General features: G+C 60.1%; 1 protein-coding gene across 1 annotated transcript in view; it reads right to left on the bottom strand.

Annotated features, from left to right (window-relative positions):
• JAM3 (junctional adhesion molecule 3) overlaps positions 1-1,428 on the bottom strand; it is a 32,885-nt gene extending 31,457 nt beyond the window's left edge. Inside the window, exon 1 of the mRNA XM_064470960.1 lies at positions 1,270-1,428. Coding sequence (XP_064327030.1) covers positions 1,270-1,330 — 61 coding nt within the window. The 5' untranslated portion in view covers positions 1,331-1,428. The remainder of the gene's footprint in view (positions 1-1,269) is intronic.
• Positions 1,429-17,319: the final 15,891 nt, after the last annotated feature.

Raw genomic sequence — 17,319 nt, 5'->3', positions numbered from 1 at the left:
ACACATGCACAGCCACCGGTATTTCAGTAATCAGTTGCCAGTCGTCACCCTAACCCCACTCCATCCCATTTTCTTCTTCTGCCGTCTGGGCAGATTGGGGGAGGGCGATGCAAGCCCACCGGCTGCTGTCCCCCTCCTCATCCCCCCCTGCTATTAATAGCCAGACAACAAATGAGCCCAAATTCATTCCTGAGCGGAATTAGCAAATGTTTTTGCAATTAAAACTGCAAACATTCATGCGGGGCCCCTGGAACAATAGGCGTCTGTGCCTGGTCTTGAATAGGCACTAGTGTCCGCCCTGCCTGCCTGCCGAGGCTGCACATTCCTGGCACCCTCATCCCTGGACCCGCTCCTTGCTGAGCCGGGGTTTTGGGCTGCTTTACCCCCTTCTCTTGTGAGTGTGTGCGTGTGTTCTGCTCCCTGCAGCGCCCTGCCTCTGGCGGGGGAGTCCTTACTGCGGCCGGCGGGGCTGGTGGGACATTCTCCCCAGGACCAAGGGTTGGGGCGGCGCATCCCTCCCTTTCCCGGGACACAAGGATGGGGAAGCACATCCCTCCCCTTCCCCGGACAAGTATCGGGGCAGCGCATCCCTCCCTTTCCTGGGACCAAGGGTCGGGGCAGCGCATCCCTCCCCTCCCCGGGACACATGGATGGGGAAGCACATCCCTCCCCTCCCCGGGACAACTATCGGGGCAGCGCATCCCTCTCCTCCCCGGGACACATGGACAGGGAAGCACATCCCTCCCCTCCCCGGGACACAAGTGTCGGGGCAGCGCATCCCTGCCTTCCCCGGGACCAAGGGTCGGGGAAGCGCGTCCCTCCCCGGGACACAGGATGGGGAAGCACATCCCTCCCTTCCCCGGGACAAGGGTCGGGGCAGCGCATCCCTCCCCTCCCCGGGACACATGGATGGGGAAGCACATCCCTCCCCTCCCCGGGACAACTATCGGGGCAGCGCATCCCTCTCCTCCCCGGGACACATGGACGGGGAAGCACATCCCTCCCCTCCCCGGGACACAAGTGTCGGGGCAGCGCATCCCTGCCTTCCCCGGGACCAAGGGTCGGGGAAGCGCGTCCCTCCCCGGGACACAGGATGGGGAAGCACATCCCTCCCTTCCCCGGGACAAGGGTCGGGGCAGCGCATCCCTCCCCTCCGGGACCAGGACGGGGCTCACCCCGGCGGGGAGCCGGGGCAGCGCATCCCCGCCGGGGCAGGGGTACCGCATCCCCGCGCCGCCCCGGGCGGCCGTTCCGGTGGCCGGGACTCACCGAGCAGAGGCAGGAGCAGGGGCAGGAGGAGCCGGAGCCGCGCCGGTCTCCGCAGCGCCATGATGGGGTGTGCGGAGCCGAGCCGAGCCTGCGCACTGCCCGGGCGGCGGCGGGGGCGGCCGGGGGCGGGGGGAGCCGGGCGGGGAGGCGCGGAGCCCGGCGCCTGGCACGGCGGGGGGCGGCCGGGAGCGGGAGGGCTCGGTCCGCGGGCGGGGAGGGCCGGCGTGGGGAGAGGGGGTGCCCCCCGCCCCCAAGCCGGGGGCGTCCCGCCGGCCCTCCGCTTGCTTCCCGTGGAGGTGTCACCCTGCGGGTGGGGAGAGGCGCTCCACCGAAAAGCTGCGTCCGTGGGAGCCTTCCGTAGGCGCCGCGGGGGGGGATGCGCCGAGAGGAAGGGGCTGGGAACACTTTACGCGGTTTTGAGCCCGCAAAACGCTGGAAAGTAGCTCGAAGGCAACGTTTTGGTTATCAAAACCCGTCCGAGTTTTGCTCTAGAGTGGGTGTTTTCCCCTCTGTTTAATAAGAACCCCTAAAAAGAGGAGTTTCTTCGCAAAAATTTTCCCTGAGAAGCTGCCTCGCATCAAACTCCGCATTTCCCTATAAACTTTTAACCAACTTAAATGAAGCAAGAAACACAAGCACCCAGCTGGGGGGAGAGCGCTTCTCTCGAGGAGCTCCCCGAGCCCTCACGCCGTGCCAAGCCGCTTCTGACAGCCACGGGCTCACAGAGCGATTCCGCCCCGGAAAGTGCCTTTGCACAGAGGGCATCCCGAGCTGCTGCCTGGTCCTCACAAGTCTCCCAGAACCCTTTTTTACTTTGATTTACACAAAGAAACTTATCAGCGCCGGACACTCGCCCCCAGTGCAGCGAGTCAGCCGGGGTTAGCGGCCGTCCATGCGTCACTGTCAGTAGCTTGCGATGGGGATGTAATTAAGATGCTGTTGAAGATCAAGCAGCTGGAACGAAAGCTGAGCTCTCCTCTGTTCCGTAAACCAGCTCAGCAGAGCTGCTGGAAAGGAAGGGATGTAAAAATGTATTTAACTTGGTAATGTAGCAGATCTAACTGAGGATGCTAATGAGTAGATTTAAAGGGTTGATCTGAGCCTGGTGAAATTAATACAGAGATTCTCATCAATTCTAATAGCCAGATGGGATGTTTCGCTGAGGATGAAGGGAAAGGAATCGCCTAATAAGACTACATGGCTTAAAACCTGGCTCTGGCAATCTTTGGGTTGGGTCCCTGTTGAGTAAGGAGTCGTTATAACATAGTCTGTTTGGACTGAAGTGACTGCAGATGTAAAATATGACGCCTTCAAGTACAATCAGCAAAAAAGTGTCATCACTGAGGCATCGGGTTCATCTTTAACTTCCTGCAGCAGCTTGATCAGGGAAGAGTGGAGCTGAGAAAGGGAAACAAGAAGGTATGGGAGGGTTTCTTATGCACGACTTCTGGCCTTTTAAGTCATGGTTATGTGGCCTGGTGAAACGTGGCCCTGCAAACAGTCTGCAGCACCCCCGCGCTGTGGGCTTTCCATCTACTGCCGGGCACGGACCCCGCTGGGAAGCAGGCTCAGCCTGTCCAGGCGGGACTAGGGAAGAGCCGTGCGGGGAGGGCAGCATGTGGCCGGTGCTGCGGTGCACTGGCTTGCCCAGCCATCTGGGCCACTCCAAGGGGAGCTGGATCAGTACTGAGGGGCTCCTGTAAGCCTTGACTTCCCTCTCCAGGCTGCTGGAGCTTAGCCTGGGCGGGCATTGAGAGTATGTTTGTGAATAATCAACGCAGACAGAGGCTGCGTTGGGAGTCAGCTGGCAAAGCAGGTGTGACCTTAGCGGATAACACCAGGGCATGAAACCTTGAGCATCATCTTGCATGTACGTCCTTGCGCAGGACGCACGTGCCGATTGCCTACCCCGGGCAGATAGCGCTAGTGCCAGCTCTGCTCTTTACGCCGCCTCCATGGTTTTATTATGCCAAGGTTCTGCCTGTTAATGTGCCGCCGCCACCGAGGAGCCATTCGAAATGTGAATCTCAACAAGCAAAAGGAGTCACAATAAATATTTTACAAGAACCGAAGTGCCCGTCAGAACGGGATGGCAAAGCGCTGCAGTGTAAAACATTGATTTTCACACACAAATGGAGCTCCCATTTCATTATTTAATGTTGAAACAAGTAACTAGAATAAAATATGTGCTAAAGGCAGCCCTGTGTAGCACAGGGATGTATTCAGGCATGATGAGGGGCAGCATAAACCTGCCTCTTCCTATGATTTCTTTGTTCTCTGACGAGCTTCCCAGCCGTGCTCAAAACAAGAGGAGGAATCTGCAGGATGAGAGGGAGGGAGCACGTGTCCTGCCAAGGAGCCCTCCCGAGCTCCAGCGAAGGCCTGTGGTGGGGAGTGATGGAGGACAAAGTGCTGCACGATCCAGCCCAAGCGCAAGCAGTGGTGGTGGCAGCGGAGAGGCGCGGGATGAGGCAGCGGGGCCTCGCTCCTGGCACTTGTAAGAACAGGGGGAAGGTGACCGAGGACTAAACTGGAAAAAAAACCACCTTAGGGATTTCTAAAGGTTGTATGGAGCGTGTTGTACACAAAGTATTTGGGATCTGAAAGCAGCTGAAGGCAACTCAGAGAGAATGGATATCCTTTTGATGCTTGTAGTGCCTGGAGGCCCAAACTGAGGTTCAGGCCCTGCTGGGAAGAAGCTGCTCAAACCTGTAATAACAGGCTGTGCCTGTCACGATGAGTTTTCAATAGCAATACACATGGCAGGCAGGAATCTTATTATCCGAAGCACCGAGGCTCCAAGGACTCTGCCAATGAGCTGTGACATACCGTGCGTGCGGAGGAGCAGCCTGTCTGAGTCCCCAGGGCTGTCCATCTGGACCTGTCCCGGCCATTAGGTTCGCTCCAGACCTCTTTAGCTTTGACGCCGTGATTATGACAGGCTGGTCTGCTGTCCTGCGGAGGAGGAGGAGGTCCTGGCAGGCACGGCAGCCAGCGCAAGGGTTTGGCTGCTCTCGGAGGTGGGATTGTGCTGCCCCGGCGGGAGGACGGCAGCCCTGGAGGAAACCCGCTTTGTTCAGTGTGAAGGAGAAACTTCTTTACGTGTTAGAGGAGGGCTGTGTGCCACTGTGTGTGCTCGGGGGGACAAATGCCAGCAGGCAGCATTTTGTTAGGTGATCTGAAGTGTCTCTAGAGCCACCTCTGTGTGTGACAGGGAAGGTCATAGGTGACGTAGGTAATGGGCGACAGAATCAGCCGGCAGAAAGTCTCTCCAGAGCTGCACTCGGGTGAGCAGGAGGCCACGGCATTCACGTGGATGCTGAACAAGGCTGTTTCCCCTTTGCAGGGGCTGGACGCAACCTCTCGGTCTAACTGGGTAGGACATTAGGAGTCCTACCTTGCTAGTCCTACCTAGACAAGTCCTGCCTTGTCTAGAAGAGTTTCTAGAGCGACTTTAGGCTCCGCAGATAAAAAGATAGTCTCTTATTTATACATACCACTTTTGATCTGAGGATCTCAAAGCACTTGGCAGATATGCCATTTACCCAAGATCATCCTCAGCAGCTCTGGGAATAGGCGCAGGTGTCTGGCCTGCATCCCTCCCTCTTCTGTGCTGTTTCTGCTGCTAAGGGCAGCTTTCTATGGATGCACGCATGCTGCAGTGCCTCTCGCTCCTAGCTTAAGACAGCATCTCTTTTTTTGTCTGCTGTAGTCTAGACAAGTTGTTGATTCCCTGGTGTCACAGACCATGACCCCACTCCTACACCAGTCCCATCATTTTTCCCTAGTTCATTGCTCAGGCATATGCTCGTCTATTTTGAATCATTTGTGTGTGTGAGGCTGAGTCGCTCCTAATCTTGTCTCCCTCCCGGGGCGTCAGTCACACTGGCATTTGCCTTTTCCCTGTCTGCCTCCCTCTGTTTATGGACTATAGGTATTTTTAACTCTACCCTCTAATTAGAGGTAGTTTTCTCTGGGTATTTTGCGCACAAGGGCTCTCACTCCTGTGGTCAGCAGGGCAGGCAGTAAGCGCTGGCAACTGACTGTGCATAAAAACCTTCCTGCTAAATAAATACGCTGCCCTTCACCTCCCAGCAGCGCGTTTCCAGGGAGAGCGGGATGTGGGGGAAGGCTTGCATTCCTCGGGGGTCTGTCCGCAGCAGCGCGGTGGGATAGCAGCTATCTAGAGGAGCCAGCCGACCCCCCCGAGAGATGGGCACAGCTGCCTCCTCGTCCTGCAGCCCACTGCCGATGGCTGCTCACAGCCCCCTGCAGCTGTCCCCAGGCTGTACAGTTACACAGCCTGCAGCGGTCTGTGTCCCTGGGGATCCCCGAGTCGAGCTCACTTACCCTGTGCTGGTCCAGGGATGGAGAAGAGAGCGATAGCCATTAAAATGGCCTCGAACCAGGTTTCCCAACTAGGCACCTGGTCTCCCTGGCTTCCCAGCACTGCGCTGCCCTAGCGTCGCTGCCTACCGGGCTCCTGGCATCCTCCTAAGCCGCAGCCGGTCAGGATGCCGTGATCCCACCAGCAGCCCCAGCGCAGCACAGAGGCGCGAGGGAGCCGTCGCATGTTGTTGGGACATGCGGTCCTTTTCTCTCCTTGACGAACAGCATCTGGCTGACCCATTAGGCAGCGAGCACCCCTCGGGCCGCCCGCACCGTGCTGCAGATTTCCTTTAGCTCTGTTCACAGCCAAGTCCTCTCTCTCCTGCCTCATCCCGCAGCAAACTGGAGCTGCAGATTACAAGGCCAGCTGGTGATTATCACGTTACACTGCGCTCTTCCCTTGCCAAGGCGAGCCGGGGAGATGGCACCAATTCGCAGAGCGGCAGATTGGGCGCGCAGGCTGGTGACCCGGCTCAGGTCTTAACGCTACCGGACGCGTCGCTGGCAATAGCAAGCGCCGCTTCCCCCAGGCCAGGGCTGTGCTGAGATCGATACTACTCCCTTTTCCTCTTCCTGGGGTGTGGAGGCAAGGTTTGGCTGTCGGGGAGAGGGGATGCTTCCCCTCTCTCCTGCTCCCACCTAGATGCTGGCTCACAGGCATGCTAATAACTGCTAGAGCTGATGATGTATTGAATTTATCGCTGTTCTTGAAAGAAGCCAAGGGACAAAGAGGGAAAGACATTTGCTTAAGGAGAGTGTGGATGTCCTGCAATGCTTGGGGCTCCCGCAGTCCTGATCTTACGCTCGGGCTGCCGATACCCTAGGGCTGAAAGAGCCGGTCCGGTTCCTCAGCACCATGGCAAGAGGGCAGTCAGGTCTTCAAATCCACACTGTGCAGGCAAGAACAGCCTGCTTTTGCAGTGCCTCTCACTGCCTCCCAGCAGACCTATCCCCCTGTAATCACCTTTGCTCATTCTCTTCCTGAGTCGCTGTTTATTCTGGCTCCGAGGGCTCGTGCTGCTCTGGTGGAGCAGTCTTGACTACAAGCTGATTTTTTGAAACTCTCCAAGATTGTTTTCACATGCTTGACTAGCAGTCGACGAGTCAGCCAAGGGTCTCCCACCACCCAAGCAGCACCTTGCTCACCGAACAACGCATGCCCTGGGGCGAGCAGTTAGCCATGCAAACACCCCCCCACGCACCCACACGCCTCTTGCACTGCTTTATTGTTTAATAAGTGCCTCGGGTTTCGCCATCCTGGCTCTCCTCTGCTTGTCTCCAGCAGACAGTGCTAGGCTCCCCAGCTAAAGCTGGCTTTAATAGCTCTTGATGACTCCCATGGAAATCATTGCTGCGTCAGGCTCTGGATTGGCAACTGTGCTCAAGTGCAGTAGCTTGCTTGGAGAGGAGTCAGGAATTCGGTTCTTGATCCCTCAGGTACCTGTCAGTGCTATTTCTTTATCCCCATCTACCTGATGAGTTAACCAGGTGATGGGCATCCCCTGCCTGGAGAGCTGAAGCAGAGAGGAGGGCTTGTCTGATGCCGTGAGCTGCCCAGGCTCCCTCGGCGGCTAGTAGGCACAGGGGCTTCTCGGTCTGAGGCCTGGCTGCGTTAGGGCTTTGTGTTTCTGGAGGCCTGTGAGGACAGGGGGACTTGCTTCGTGTAGCTGAGTGCCATCCTTCGTACCCTCGTCCCTGCTGGCCGTGAGCAGCTGGGTACAAAGCGCTCTCCTCCTGCTTTTCAGTGAAGTGCAGTGCTTGGTTCAGAGGAGAAGCAGGGCCTTAATCTCCGCCAGTTGAGTTGTGCTTGCAAAGACGATTAGACATATGCCAGCTAATTCATAGTAAACAGGATGGAGGGAGAATTTGCCACTTATAAATGGCAGATAAGCAAGCCCATCATTCCTGTCACTCTCGGGTAATACATGCTGACATAAACCCAGTTTAGCTGCGAGTTTATAATTTCTAACCCAGGTCCATGCCTCTGTTCCCCATCCTCCTTGCATCTTTCTTCCCCTTTCCCTGCTCTGCCTTTCTCTCCCTTGCTCCCGGTACGAGCATCTCTGGCCTTTTGGGGCAGACAAATTCCCCAGCACCCCCTACCCCTCTCCCAATACATTAGTGTTAGTTTGCCTTCCAAGGAATGTTTTTGCTTCTCCTGAAGGTGTCCCAGATTAAAGCCACAGGGAAATCTTTTCATTCCAGGGTTTTGGATAGACAACTTCCCAACCCTGCTGTAGCTCTCATTACCTCTGTTGGCCTGTCTTCCCCCCTTGGTGCTGCTGCTCCCTGTGATGAAGCACGGCCCGGGTCCCTTCCAGGCGTGCTTGGCGCCCTGTCGCCGGTGTGTCAGCGATGCGTCAGCTCCCAGCCGGGCCCCAGGAGTAGGGTTGGGGTGCTCAGAGAGCAGCCCACAAGTGGGGGCACCCCGCAGGTGCTGGGCTGCCGGCCCAGGCTCTGCCCGGCTGTGCTCAGCGCTGGAACCTGCCCAGCCTGGAGTTTGTGTGATACTTTTACCTAAACAGACACTCCCGTGGGTTTCTTGCTAAAAGCACCACGGGGAGATTTAGCCTGGAACTGCCCCGTTGTTTGGAGAGCCACGAAGCCAACCTAAACACCGTGCTCTTCTGCAGGGCGGTTTGAGCCTTCGGGGAGGTGGAGGGGAAGATACACATCCATGCATGAGAGCAATGGCCACGAAGCTTGGCCTGGCTACCAAGAGCCTTTGGGGATATAAAGTTGAATGACAGGGCTGGAGACGGGTGCTCAGCTCCGGAGGCTCTTATCTTCCCCCACCAGAGGACCCCGGGGTCCCTCCCGAGTGCTGTGAGCCCTGCCGGGGTGCAAAGCCTGCTCCTGGTACGCCTGTGTGGGTGCTGCGGGATGGCAACCAGGGCCAGGCCAGCTACATTTTTCCTGGAAATCCTGTTGGCTTTCCTTCACCGTGATGATACGAGTGCCCAGCTGTCCTTGCTTGACTGATCCACCCACACAGAATATGTGGCTTTTTCTTGTTGTATGATGAGATGCCTAAGAAACCTTGCCCTGCTCCCTCGTCGGGTGTCCTGCCGGACCCTCGTCCCTCGGATCAGATCAGCTGGGCAGAGGAGGTCAGAGACAGCAATCCCACGAACCAAAAGCTGGGGCAGGGCACGTATCCATGGGGCCACACCACCCCTGGGGCAGGGTGAGTTGTGGGGTGACGGGAGGTGCTTGCAGGTAGTTTGGGGCGAGAGAAGAGGGCCAAAGCTCCTTGCTAGCGAGCTGAGCGAAAGGAGAGCATCCTTCCCCGGCCAAAAACCCCTCTCTGGAAACAGGAGCTGCGGGTGCGAAGCCGTGAAGCATCTCCAGGACGAATTTCTCCAGCCCAGGGGTTCCCCCTTGTGGCAAGACGCTCCTGGCTCGGCTGCCCTGCTCGCATCCGGGCGCAGAGCCGCTCCCCAAGCCCCACCGAGCAGGGTGGGGGTCCCGGGGGAGCCCGGCCGGGGGCTCGGGGTGGGCTGAGCCCCCCCCACGCCCCCTGGGCTCTGGGAGGGTCGGCAGCAGCTGCAGGTCGGTGCTTTGCAGCCTTCCTACGCGGCGCCGGCTACAGAGCATCACCCCTGGGTGCTGGGGTGGGGGTCCTGGGCGCCTGCAGCACAAATGCAGCAGGTGTGGGTGCGCAGGCTGCAGAGCGGCAGCTGGCTCTGGGTTTGTTATCCAGGCGGCCGCAGGGGTGTCTGGCAGGGCTCAGCATCTCCCCCAGCTTGCCTCCTGCCTCGCAGCCAGTGATGAACCGGCTTCGGATGCCCGGCACGGGGTACCGCTGCGCCCCATCCCTGCGGGCAGGCTCCGTCTGAAGGCCCCACACCCCTCCGTCTTTGCGTCTGTGCAAGGATGCCGTGGCGCAGACCTGCCCTGCAGCACGGCTGGGCTGTGGAGAGCCAGTTTGTGGTAGGTAACCCCGAGATTCGCAGCTGGGATGGGGGGGTTGTGTAGCACAGCCAGGGCCTGAGAGCAGGACAGCCCTGAAGACCCTGGCATCTCCGTACCCACCTCTGGGCGGATGAGTTGGGGGATGCACTGGGCTTCCCTATTACGTAGGAAACCAGATGATTTGCAGCTGCCTAATGATGTTTGTGGCTGCCGCAGCAGCCAGGCACGAAGAGGAGGCCTCTGCGCAGCCTCTCTGAGCCCCATTCCCGCTTGGCTGGCAGAGGGAGAGGCTGGAGCAGAGGGGAACTTGTTCCTTGCGAGCTGTGATGAGTCAGCACCTCGCTGCAATGCTGAGCAGGGCTCCGCATGGCGCGGAGGCGAGTGGCACCCGGGCGGCATCAATGTTTATTAATGACTGTATTGGGGATGCTGTTTAGTCACTGCTCCCACGGAGCCTCAGAGGCAGCCTCCCCTCCTGCTGTGGGGTGGGAGGCTCCTCCGCTGTCCTCAGGAGACGTCTGAGGCACCCAGGCACCCGCACCGCTCAGCACGCTTACAACCAGGTCCCGCGAGAGGCCTCGGCGATGCCACCTCCGCGTCCCCCCGATGCTGCCACCGCTTCACTCGCCGCCTCCCCTCCCAGCAGAGCAGCAGGGCGACTCCTGCTCGGGAGAGTGGGGGAAACTGAGGCACGGCGTGTGGTGAGGGGTGACAGCAGGACACGGCCCAGCTGATCTCCTAATGGCCTGCGATGCAGCGGGCTGCGCTTGCTGCCTGCATCTGGTGCATCCCCCCCGATGCACCAGATTTATGAGTACGAGAGTGCTGCAGATGTAACTAGGAAGAACGTGAGCAAAGTGATTAAGGGATGGGAGCGAGCGGGCAGTGGGGCCACCAGCCAGCGGGCACAGCCCTCCCCAGTGAGGAACTCGTTTAAGGGCCAGATGCTGTTATTAAACTCTCCGACGGGCATTTTCCCGCTCCGCCATCTGCAGTGCCATGAAACTTGCATGAGATTTGAGATGAGAAGTCTATTTCTTTGAATGAAGTTTTAATAAGATCAAATCGGAAAAAGAAAATAGTAACTCATCTCCCTCCCCGCCTGCCCCCACCCTGATTCCTATCAGATTTTGTCTTTTGGAGGCAAAAATCTTTGCAAACTGGCCAGCCCGCTGCCCCCCAGACACAGACACCCACAACCACCACCACCCAAGTGCCTGGGACCCCATGTCAGCCCAGAAACATGTCTGGTCCAGCATCAGGGCCCTGGAGGGATGCAACAGGGAGCCCCATGTAGGTGGGAAGGGCTGAGCTTTGGCCAAGGAGAAGCCTGAAAGCCCGAGGGGAGATGCGTGGCCTGGTTTGTTCTCTGATAACTACAAAGCCCAGCTGGCATCTCCTAATTGCCTGGGTAATGGCTGTGCAGCACATGGCTGCGCCCCACGTGCTGGCAGCGAGCAGCAGCGTGGCGTCATTTCGCTCTCGATGCACAGCCTGGCTGAACGCCGGGCCGGGGCGCAACGCCCTCGCGGGGGGCTGCGAGCTGGAGCCAGGAGCCGCCGGAGCCAGCCCTTCCCCACCTCTGCAACGGTCAGGTCCCAGGGTCTGCAGGTGGGTCAGGCTCGGCAGGTCCTGGTGCCGCGCTGGGGCCGGGTCGCAGAGCAACGGCGATGTCTGACAGCACGGGGAAACTGAGGCACGCCCTGGCGCATGTCCTGGGCATGCATAGGGAAGAAGAGCAGTTGCACCCCAGCATGGCTTGTCTGTAGGTGCCAGCCGGAGGAGTAGGACCTTCAGGCAACTGTGCCCAGGTCTGCTGTTAGCTATGAGTCGGTCTCAGTGTCAGGTCAGCCATGTAGGATGAGCATCCACGGTGTTTCACAGCAGCCCCTGGCCACAAAGGCACCTTTTCCCGGCAGGTCCTCTTGCCCATATCTGCCAGGAGCCAGCTTCTCCCTCCGGCGTGCAGGCCCTGACGTGCCGCTGCCTGTCTGCTGCCTCAGCACATTAATAAACCGTCTCTCGCCAGCCTTCCTCACCGCTGCCAACTTCTGTTTCAATGCCAGAGCGCTAGCACTGCCCCAGCTGGGAAGGGAGCGGAGAGGTACCTCCAGCATCACCTCTTCCATGAGCTGATAGTGCCGAGGCGAGAAGCTGCCTGGAGCTCCGGGAGTCTGTCAGCAGGAGCAGCAGCCCCGAGAAAGCAGGCACAGATTCAATTCACTCGGCAGCGTGGGCTGGATCCTGCTGCTGGATCCTCCAGCGTGGATCCCGAGCACCTGCAGTGTCCGTGGAGGTGGTGTTGCAGGGGCTGCACTGCACCCAGCCCGGCTATTTTGGGCAGGCGCCAGCACCCCGCATCTCATCCCCCTTGGCTCCACGCACCCAGGCTGCTCGGTGGCACCTTCGCTAACCGGTGGGTGGCTGGGGACGGGCGCAGTCCCGAGGAAAGGGCTGGGGGTGCGATGCAGAGGGCTGAAGCGCTGGGAGAGATTGGGGGTGTCCCCGAGACCCTGTTCTCGGGCTCGGCGGAGCAGCCCAGGGGCAGAGCAGGGCGAACGGCCGGCCGGGGGCGTGTACCCGTGTCAGAGCACGGTGGGCACAGCTGGCCTGCCTTTCCTTGCCCACTGGGGTGGCCCTGGTGGGTTCCCCTTCTCCATATGGCTGTGGATGTCTGTGGATGCGTTTTAAACCCTTGGATGGGTAATAAATAGAAGCAGGCCCGCTGCCTTTTGTTTTGATTGATTCCATTTGTTCTGCATAAGCAGCTTCTTCCCTTTGCCAAGGCTCGGCTCCTGGGGAAGGAAGATGCTGTGAGCCGGAGGGGCCCGGCTGTGCCGCGCTGGGGAGGGTCCCTGGTGCTCCCAGCACTGCCGGGGGTGAGGTGGCCCAAAGCTGAACTCTGGCATGGGGGAAGCTGAGGCACCCAACAGTGCCAGATCTGCCTCTGCAGCGGGTGGATGCTCTTGGACAAGAAGGGAAACTGAGGCTGGGAAGCGTGATGTGCCGTGCCTGGGGACACACGGCGAGGCAGAGGCGGCTCTCAGCTGCAGAAGCTGCTGCCTTCTGGTGCTGGGTGCGGGGTGAAGCCACCAACGGGCTGGGCCAGCAAGGGGTGATCCAGAAACGTCGGCCACCCCGCGGGTGACTGGCGCTGCTCTGCTACGGGCACGCAGGGGAAAATGACTTTATAAATGAACTTGGCATGAAGGTGAACATGGGAGCCAGGACTCTTGGCGTCCCTCCCTGGCTCTGTCGCAAACAGCAGCTTCAGGCAAGTCTGGTGTCTCCCTGCCTCAGTTTCCCCAGGCAGGAAGGGCTGTTTACCTGTTGGGAGCTGGGGAACCGGCAGGTTTGGCAGCAGGAGGAGCCCTGTGGATGAAAGGCACCGCTCAAAGCCCGGGCGGCCGGTCTGTGGGCGCCCTGCGGGGTGGCACAGCAGTGAGAGCCCGAGCGGTGGGCAGTGGGTGGGGGGTGAAGGGACCTCAGAGGCACCATCCTGATGATGCCCCAAATGCAGCCCCACTTCCTGGGGCATCGTCTCCTGGCCAGACAGCCCCTGACATCCCCATCCCTGGCAGGAGGAGGGATGGATGTACCCAGGGGGGGTGAAATTACCCCCCCACCCTGGTGCTGCCATACCCCCCGGGTGAGTCAGAGCGGCCGGGGGCGCATGTGCCTGCACCCCAGCTGCATTTCTGCGTAAGGGGGGAGTGAGTGTAGGCCCGAAGGACGCAGCTGCCTCCCCGCCACGTCCGCTCACCGCTCCTCTCCTCCTTCTGATCTGCCTCATTATCTCCTGAGTCATCGCTCCCACCTCCGCCGCAGCCACAGCCGCCCCTCCGCAGCCGCACAGCGTAGGGGCTGGTACCCTGCCCAGCCGGGGCTGGGGGCTGCTGAAAAGGCGAGGGACGCCGGTGGGCTCCTCTGTGTGACCTCTTGGTCTCCAAAGGTGGCCTGGTGGTCCGGGGCAGGGGGCAGCACAGGCGGGCAGCGCTGCAGAGCATCTTCCTGACACGTGCCGCTGGACGCCCAGATGGACATTCGGGATTGCGGCTGCTCCTGCCCGGCAGGGAGAGATCCCTGAGCATGTGAAGCTGCAGTGCTTGTCTTGCACTGGGCTGGGAATCAGGCTTCAGCATGCCAGGCAAGGCTGCAAGCTGCTTTCCAAGCACTGCACGGGGCAGGAGCCGGGAATAGAGCTGATCTGCTTGCTGTGAATGAGCTTCTCCCCGAATAGGTCAGGATCTGGCTGCTGGCGTCGCTAAACACACGTTGGTGTGGTGCAGATCCTGGGTTTGGCATCTGCAGGCTGTGGCGGGTCCGGGGCACAGCTGTCCCTCCCTGGGGAGCCCAGGGGATGCTGCAGAGGCTTCCCCTCTGAACGTGCTGGGATAAAGCAGGGCCAGGGCTGGCTCCCATTTTGCTGCTGGGACAGGAGATGCAGCTCTGAGCTGAGCGGAAAAGCAAGGGAGGTGCCTGTCTCCCCGTGCCCCTTGGCAGCCTCTTCCCCGCACTAATCCCTCTTGCCTCTAACAATTTGTGCCTTATTAATTCTAATTTGAGCTTGCCTGGTTTTCTCTCCCAGCCGTTGCTCCTTGCGCTGCCTTTCCCTGGCGAACCGACGTGCCCGCAGCGGGCAGCGCTGCTCCCGGGGGTATTGCAGCCCCCACATCTCCGCTCGGCTGCGTGGGTGCAGCAGTTTAAGTCTCTTGTCAGAAGGTGTTTTCTCCCAGCTCTTGAAATGTCGCCATGGCTCTTCGCCAGCTCGGCATGACCCGTGGCAGGACGAGCTGCGGCGGCTCAGAGCCAGGGTCCGTCTCGTGGATCGTTTCGGAAGCTCCCTGGCCCTGGGTTAACTTGTCCATCACCTGTTTATTCCTGCGTCTCTGGGCCTGGGCTCTTCCCCCATCCATCTCTGCTTTATGCTTTACCTCTCTGTCTAATAACTAGGTCAGGAGTCCTGGAGACCGGAAAGCAGCCGCCCGGCGGGTGGTCATCTCCCATCTGCTTTCACTCCCTTTTCTCCTTTTCCTCCTGCCTTTCTGGCTGGCGAGCAGGGAGACCCTCCAGCCCCCTCCTCTTCCTCTGGGATGCGGAGGGGCAGGAGCCGCCTTGTCCGCGGGACGGTCAGGATCTGCTCTCTGCACGGGGAGGTACTTTCACGCAGTAAATGGATTATGGCCCCACCAGCCGGTGTAGGGAGGCTGTGCCAGTGTGCGGTTGAGCCAGCGGCTGTGGGGAACCTGTCCTGGCATGAGCACCCCTGGGGTGCAGCCCTCCCTGGTGGAGGCTCCCCAACCCCAGCACCAGTGTGGTCTGGGGAGGACCTGGTGGGACACCACTGGGCGTGCAAAGACGCTTGGTGGCGGTGGCCTGCGAAGGTCATCGCGAACAGGAGGATGCGTGGGGGACACTGAATCGGCGTGAAGGTAGCGAGTGGCTGAGCGACAGCTACAAGAGCGCCCGAGGGCCAGCCACGCGCTGCTGGAGGGCCTGGAAACCAAAAGGCTGGAGAATGCTTATGTCGGCAGGCTTGGAGGAGGAAGGCTGCTCTTGGGAGGAAGGTCTCAGATGCAGACGCGAAGGCCACCTGCTTGCAATACCCCGTGCCAGCACATCGAAAAAGCTCTCACCGAAGCAGCCGTGTCCCTTGAAGCGCTTGGCCCCCGATGCCTCGGCTTCCCCCGCAAGGGGAGAGTGCGGCCCCTGGAAGGTGCAGCCCCCGGGCAGCGAGAGGCACGGAGCGGCGCTGGGCCCCGGGGGTCCCGCAGCAGCATCCGGTGGTGCTGGCAGCGGCTGGGGAGGCGTTAGCATCCCGCCGGGGAGCGCGGGCGCCTCCGAACAGGCTTCCCCTTGTGCGGCGAGCACGGCCGGCAGCGCTGACCCTCCGCCGGGGAGCGGGGGGAACAAGGGCGGCTGTGTGCGCCCATCGCGCTCGCTGGCCCGCCGCCCCGACACGCATTCCTGCAACGGGCAGGGCTTTCCGGGCTGCCGGCGCTGGGATGCAAGCGGGGACGTGCTGGCTATTGTGGGGGGCTGGTTGCAGGTTTGGTTTTTGCTTGTTTTGGTTATTTTTTCTTTTATGAACAGCCTTTGGGTGTCTTTTTTGAACAATTACTCTGGGTCATGACATTCACCAAGCAGATCGGAGAGCCCGGGGCTCATTAGCACCCGGCCAAACGTCGCTGGAGGGATGCTCTCAGCAGCTCCGCACCTCTGCCTGATTATTATTCTGGGCGAGTCGGGGGCTGCGGCAGCGGAGAGCCCCCTCAGCAGAGGCCCCCGCTGCACTGCCACGGGCAGTGGGGGCAACACGGGGTGACCGAGATCCCCCTCCTGCCGCAGCAGGGTGGTCGGAGCAGCCAGAGATGCTGTGCTGGCACTGGGGTACCCAGTAGTCATCAGGCAGCGCTGTGCTGCAGGGCTCAAGGACTTTTGAGGGTCTCAGCCTCCCTGCTTCGGCTTCCGTTTGACTTTATTCCCTTTCCCATCAGCTGCTCGAGTCCTCAGCAGTGACCTGCAGCTCCCGCTGTGCCGGCACCGTGAACGGTGTTTGGTCTGTGCGGCTGGGGCCCTGCCAGCTGTTTGCACAGGCTGCTCCGCTCCCCTCTCCTGGCTGGGGAAACTGAGGCAGGAGAGCTTGCCTGGCCCCAGTCCAGCTGCCTGCCCTGCCCTGCCCCTGCCAGCAAGGGGGAAGCCTCTCTGCCTGGCCAAAGCCGCCCCGGCTGCTGTAGGGAATTGGTCCGTGATTCCCCAGACAGGAGTCGTGTCCATCTCAGGGACATTTCGTCCGTGGGTTTGGCTGGCTTCTGCTTTTGGCTTCCACAATGCCCCGTGGCCGTGAGCTGCACCTGAGTTTCTTGTCCCAGCCGCTCTGGGTTGCGCTTCTGCTTCCCTGCCAGAAGCCCTGCCTTCTAAACCCCCTGGGTTTTTGCTCCAAGCCTTGAGGCTTCACCCCCCCCTGCTGCCGACCTCCCTGCGTGGCTTGGGCCCCTCCACGGGGATGGGGACCTGGGACGGCGAGGAACCTCCCTGCTCCTGGCTGGCTGCGGCGCAGCATATGTGCTGGGATCTGCTCCCTGCCTGCTGTTTATCCGCTTCCTTCGAGTTAACTTATGTTTCTATCACTACCCATCTGTCTCCTTCTCTTCCTCTCTTCCCTCCTCTCCTTACATGCTGGCAGGCGCCGTCGGAGGATGGGGTCCCCATCCCCGGTGGCTCCAGGTGACCCCTGGGCAGCGGCAAGCACTTTGCCTCCCTCCGCCGCTCCCGCATGGCTGCGTGCTTGCCCGGGCACTTTTTGTGGGCTTCCTGGCTCAGATGCACCCAAGGTTGCAATGCTTTGAGCTCCAGCGGTTCCCTCCATCCACCATTAAATCCAGTAGCAAACTTTAGCCAGAGGATCACCCATCTCCCGTTAAACCTGAAGCCTCTGGGGCTGCGTTTGTGCGGGCAGTCTCCTCGCAGCCTTCAGTTCCCCTTCATTCCTTCCTCTTCCTCAGCTGCCTCCGCTCCCCAGGCCTGGTGATGCTCCCATCCATTCTGCACAGTATTTGCTCTTCAGACAGCTGTGCCTTCCCAGCAGCGCGGGAGGGAAGCCCAGCCCTGCTCCCCGTCAGCGCAGAGCTCCCACCCGGAGCCCGGCTATTAGGGATACCCGGGCTTCTTCGGGAAACACAAAGGCATCGAGTGCCGGAGCCAACGTGCACCTGCTTTTCTTGCTGCTTCAGAAAGCCCTTGTGG

This window comes from Phalacrocorax carbo, chromosome 21 (assembly GCF_963921805.1).
Source record: "Phalacrocorax carbo chromosome 21, bPhaCar2.1, whole genome shotgun sequence".
Taxonomy (NCBI): domain Eukaryota; kingdom Metazoa; phylum Chordata; class Aves; order Suliformes; family Phalacrocoracidae; genus Phalacrocorax; species Phalacrocorax carbo.
This window is presented reverse-complemented; position numbering and strand designations above follow the sequence as displayed.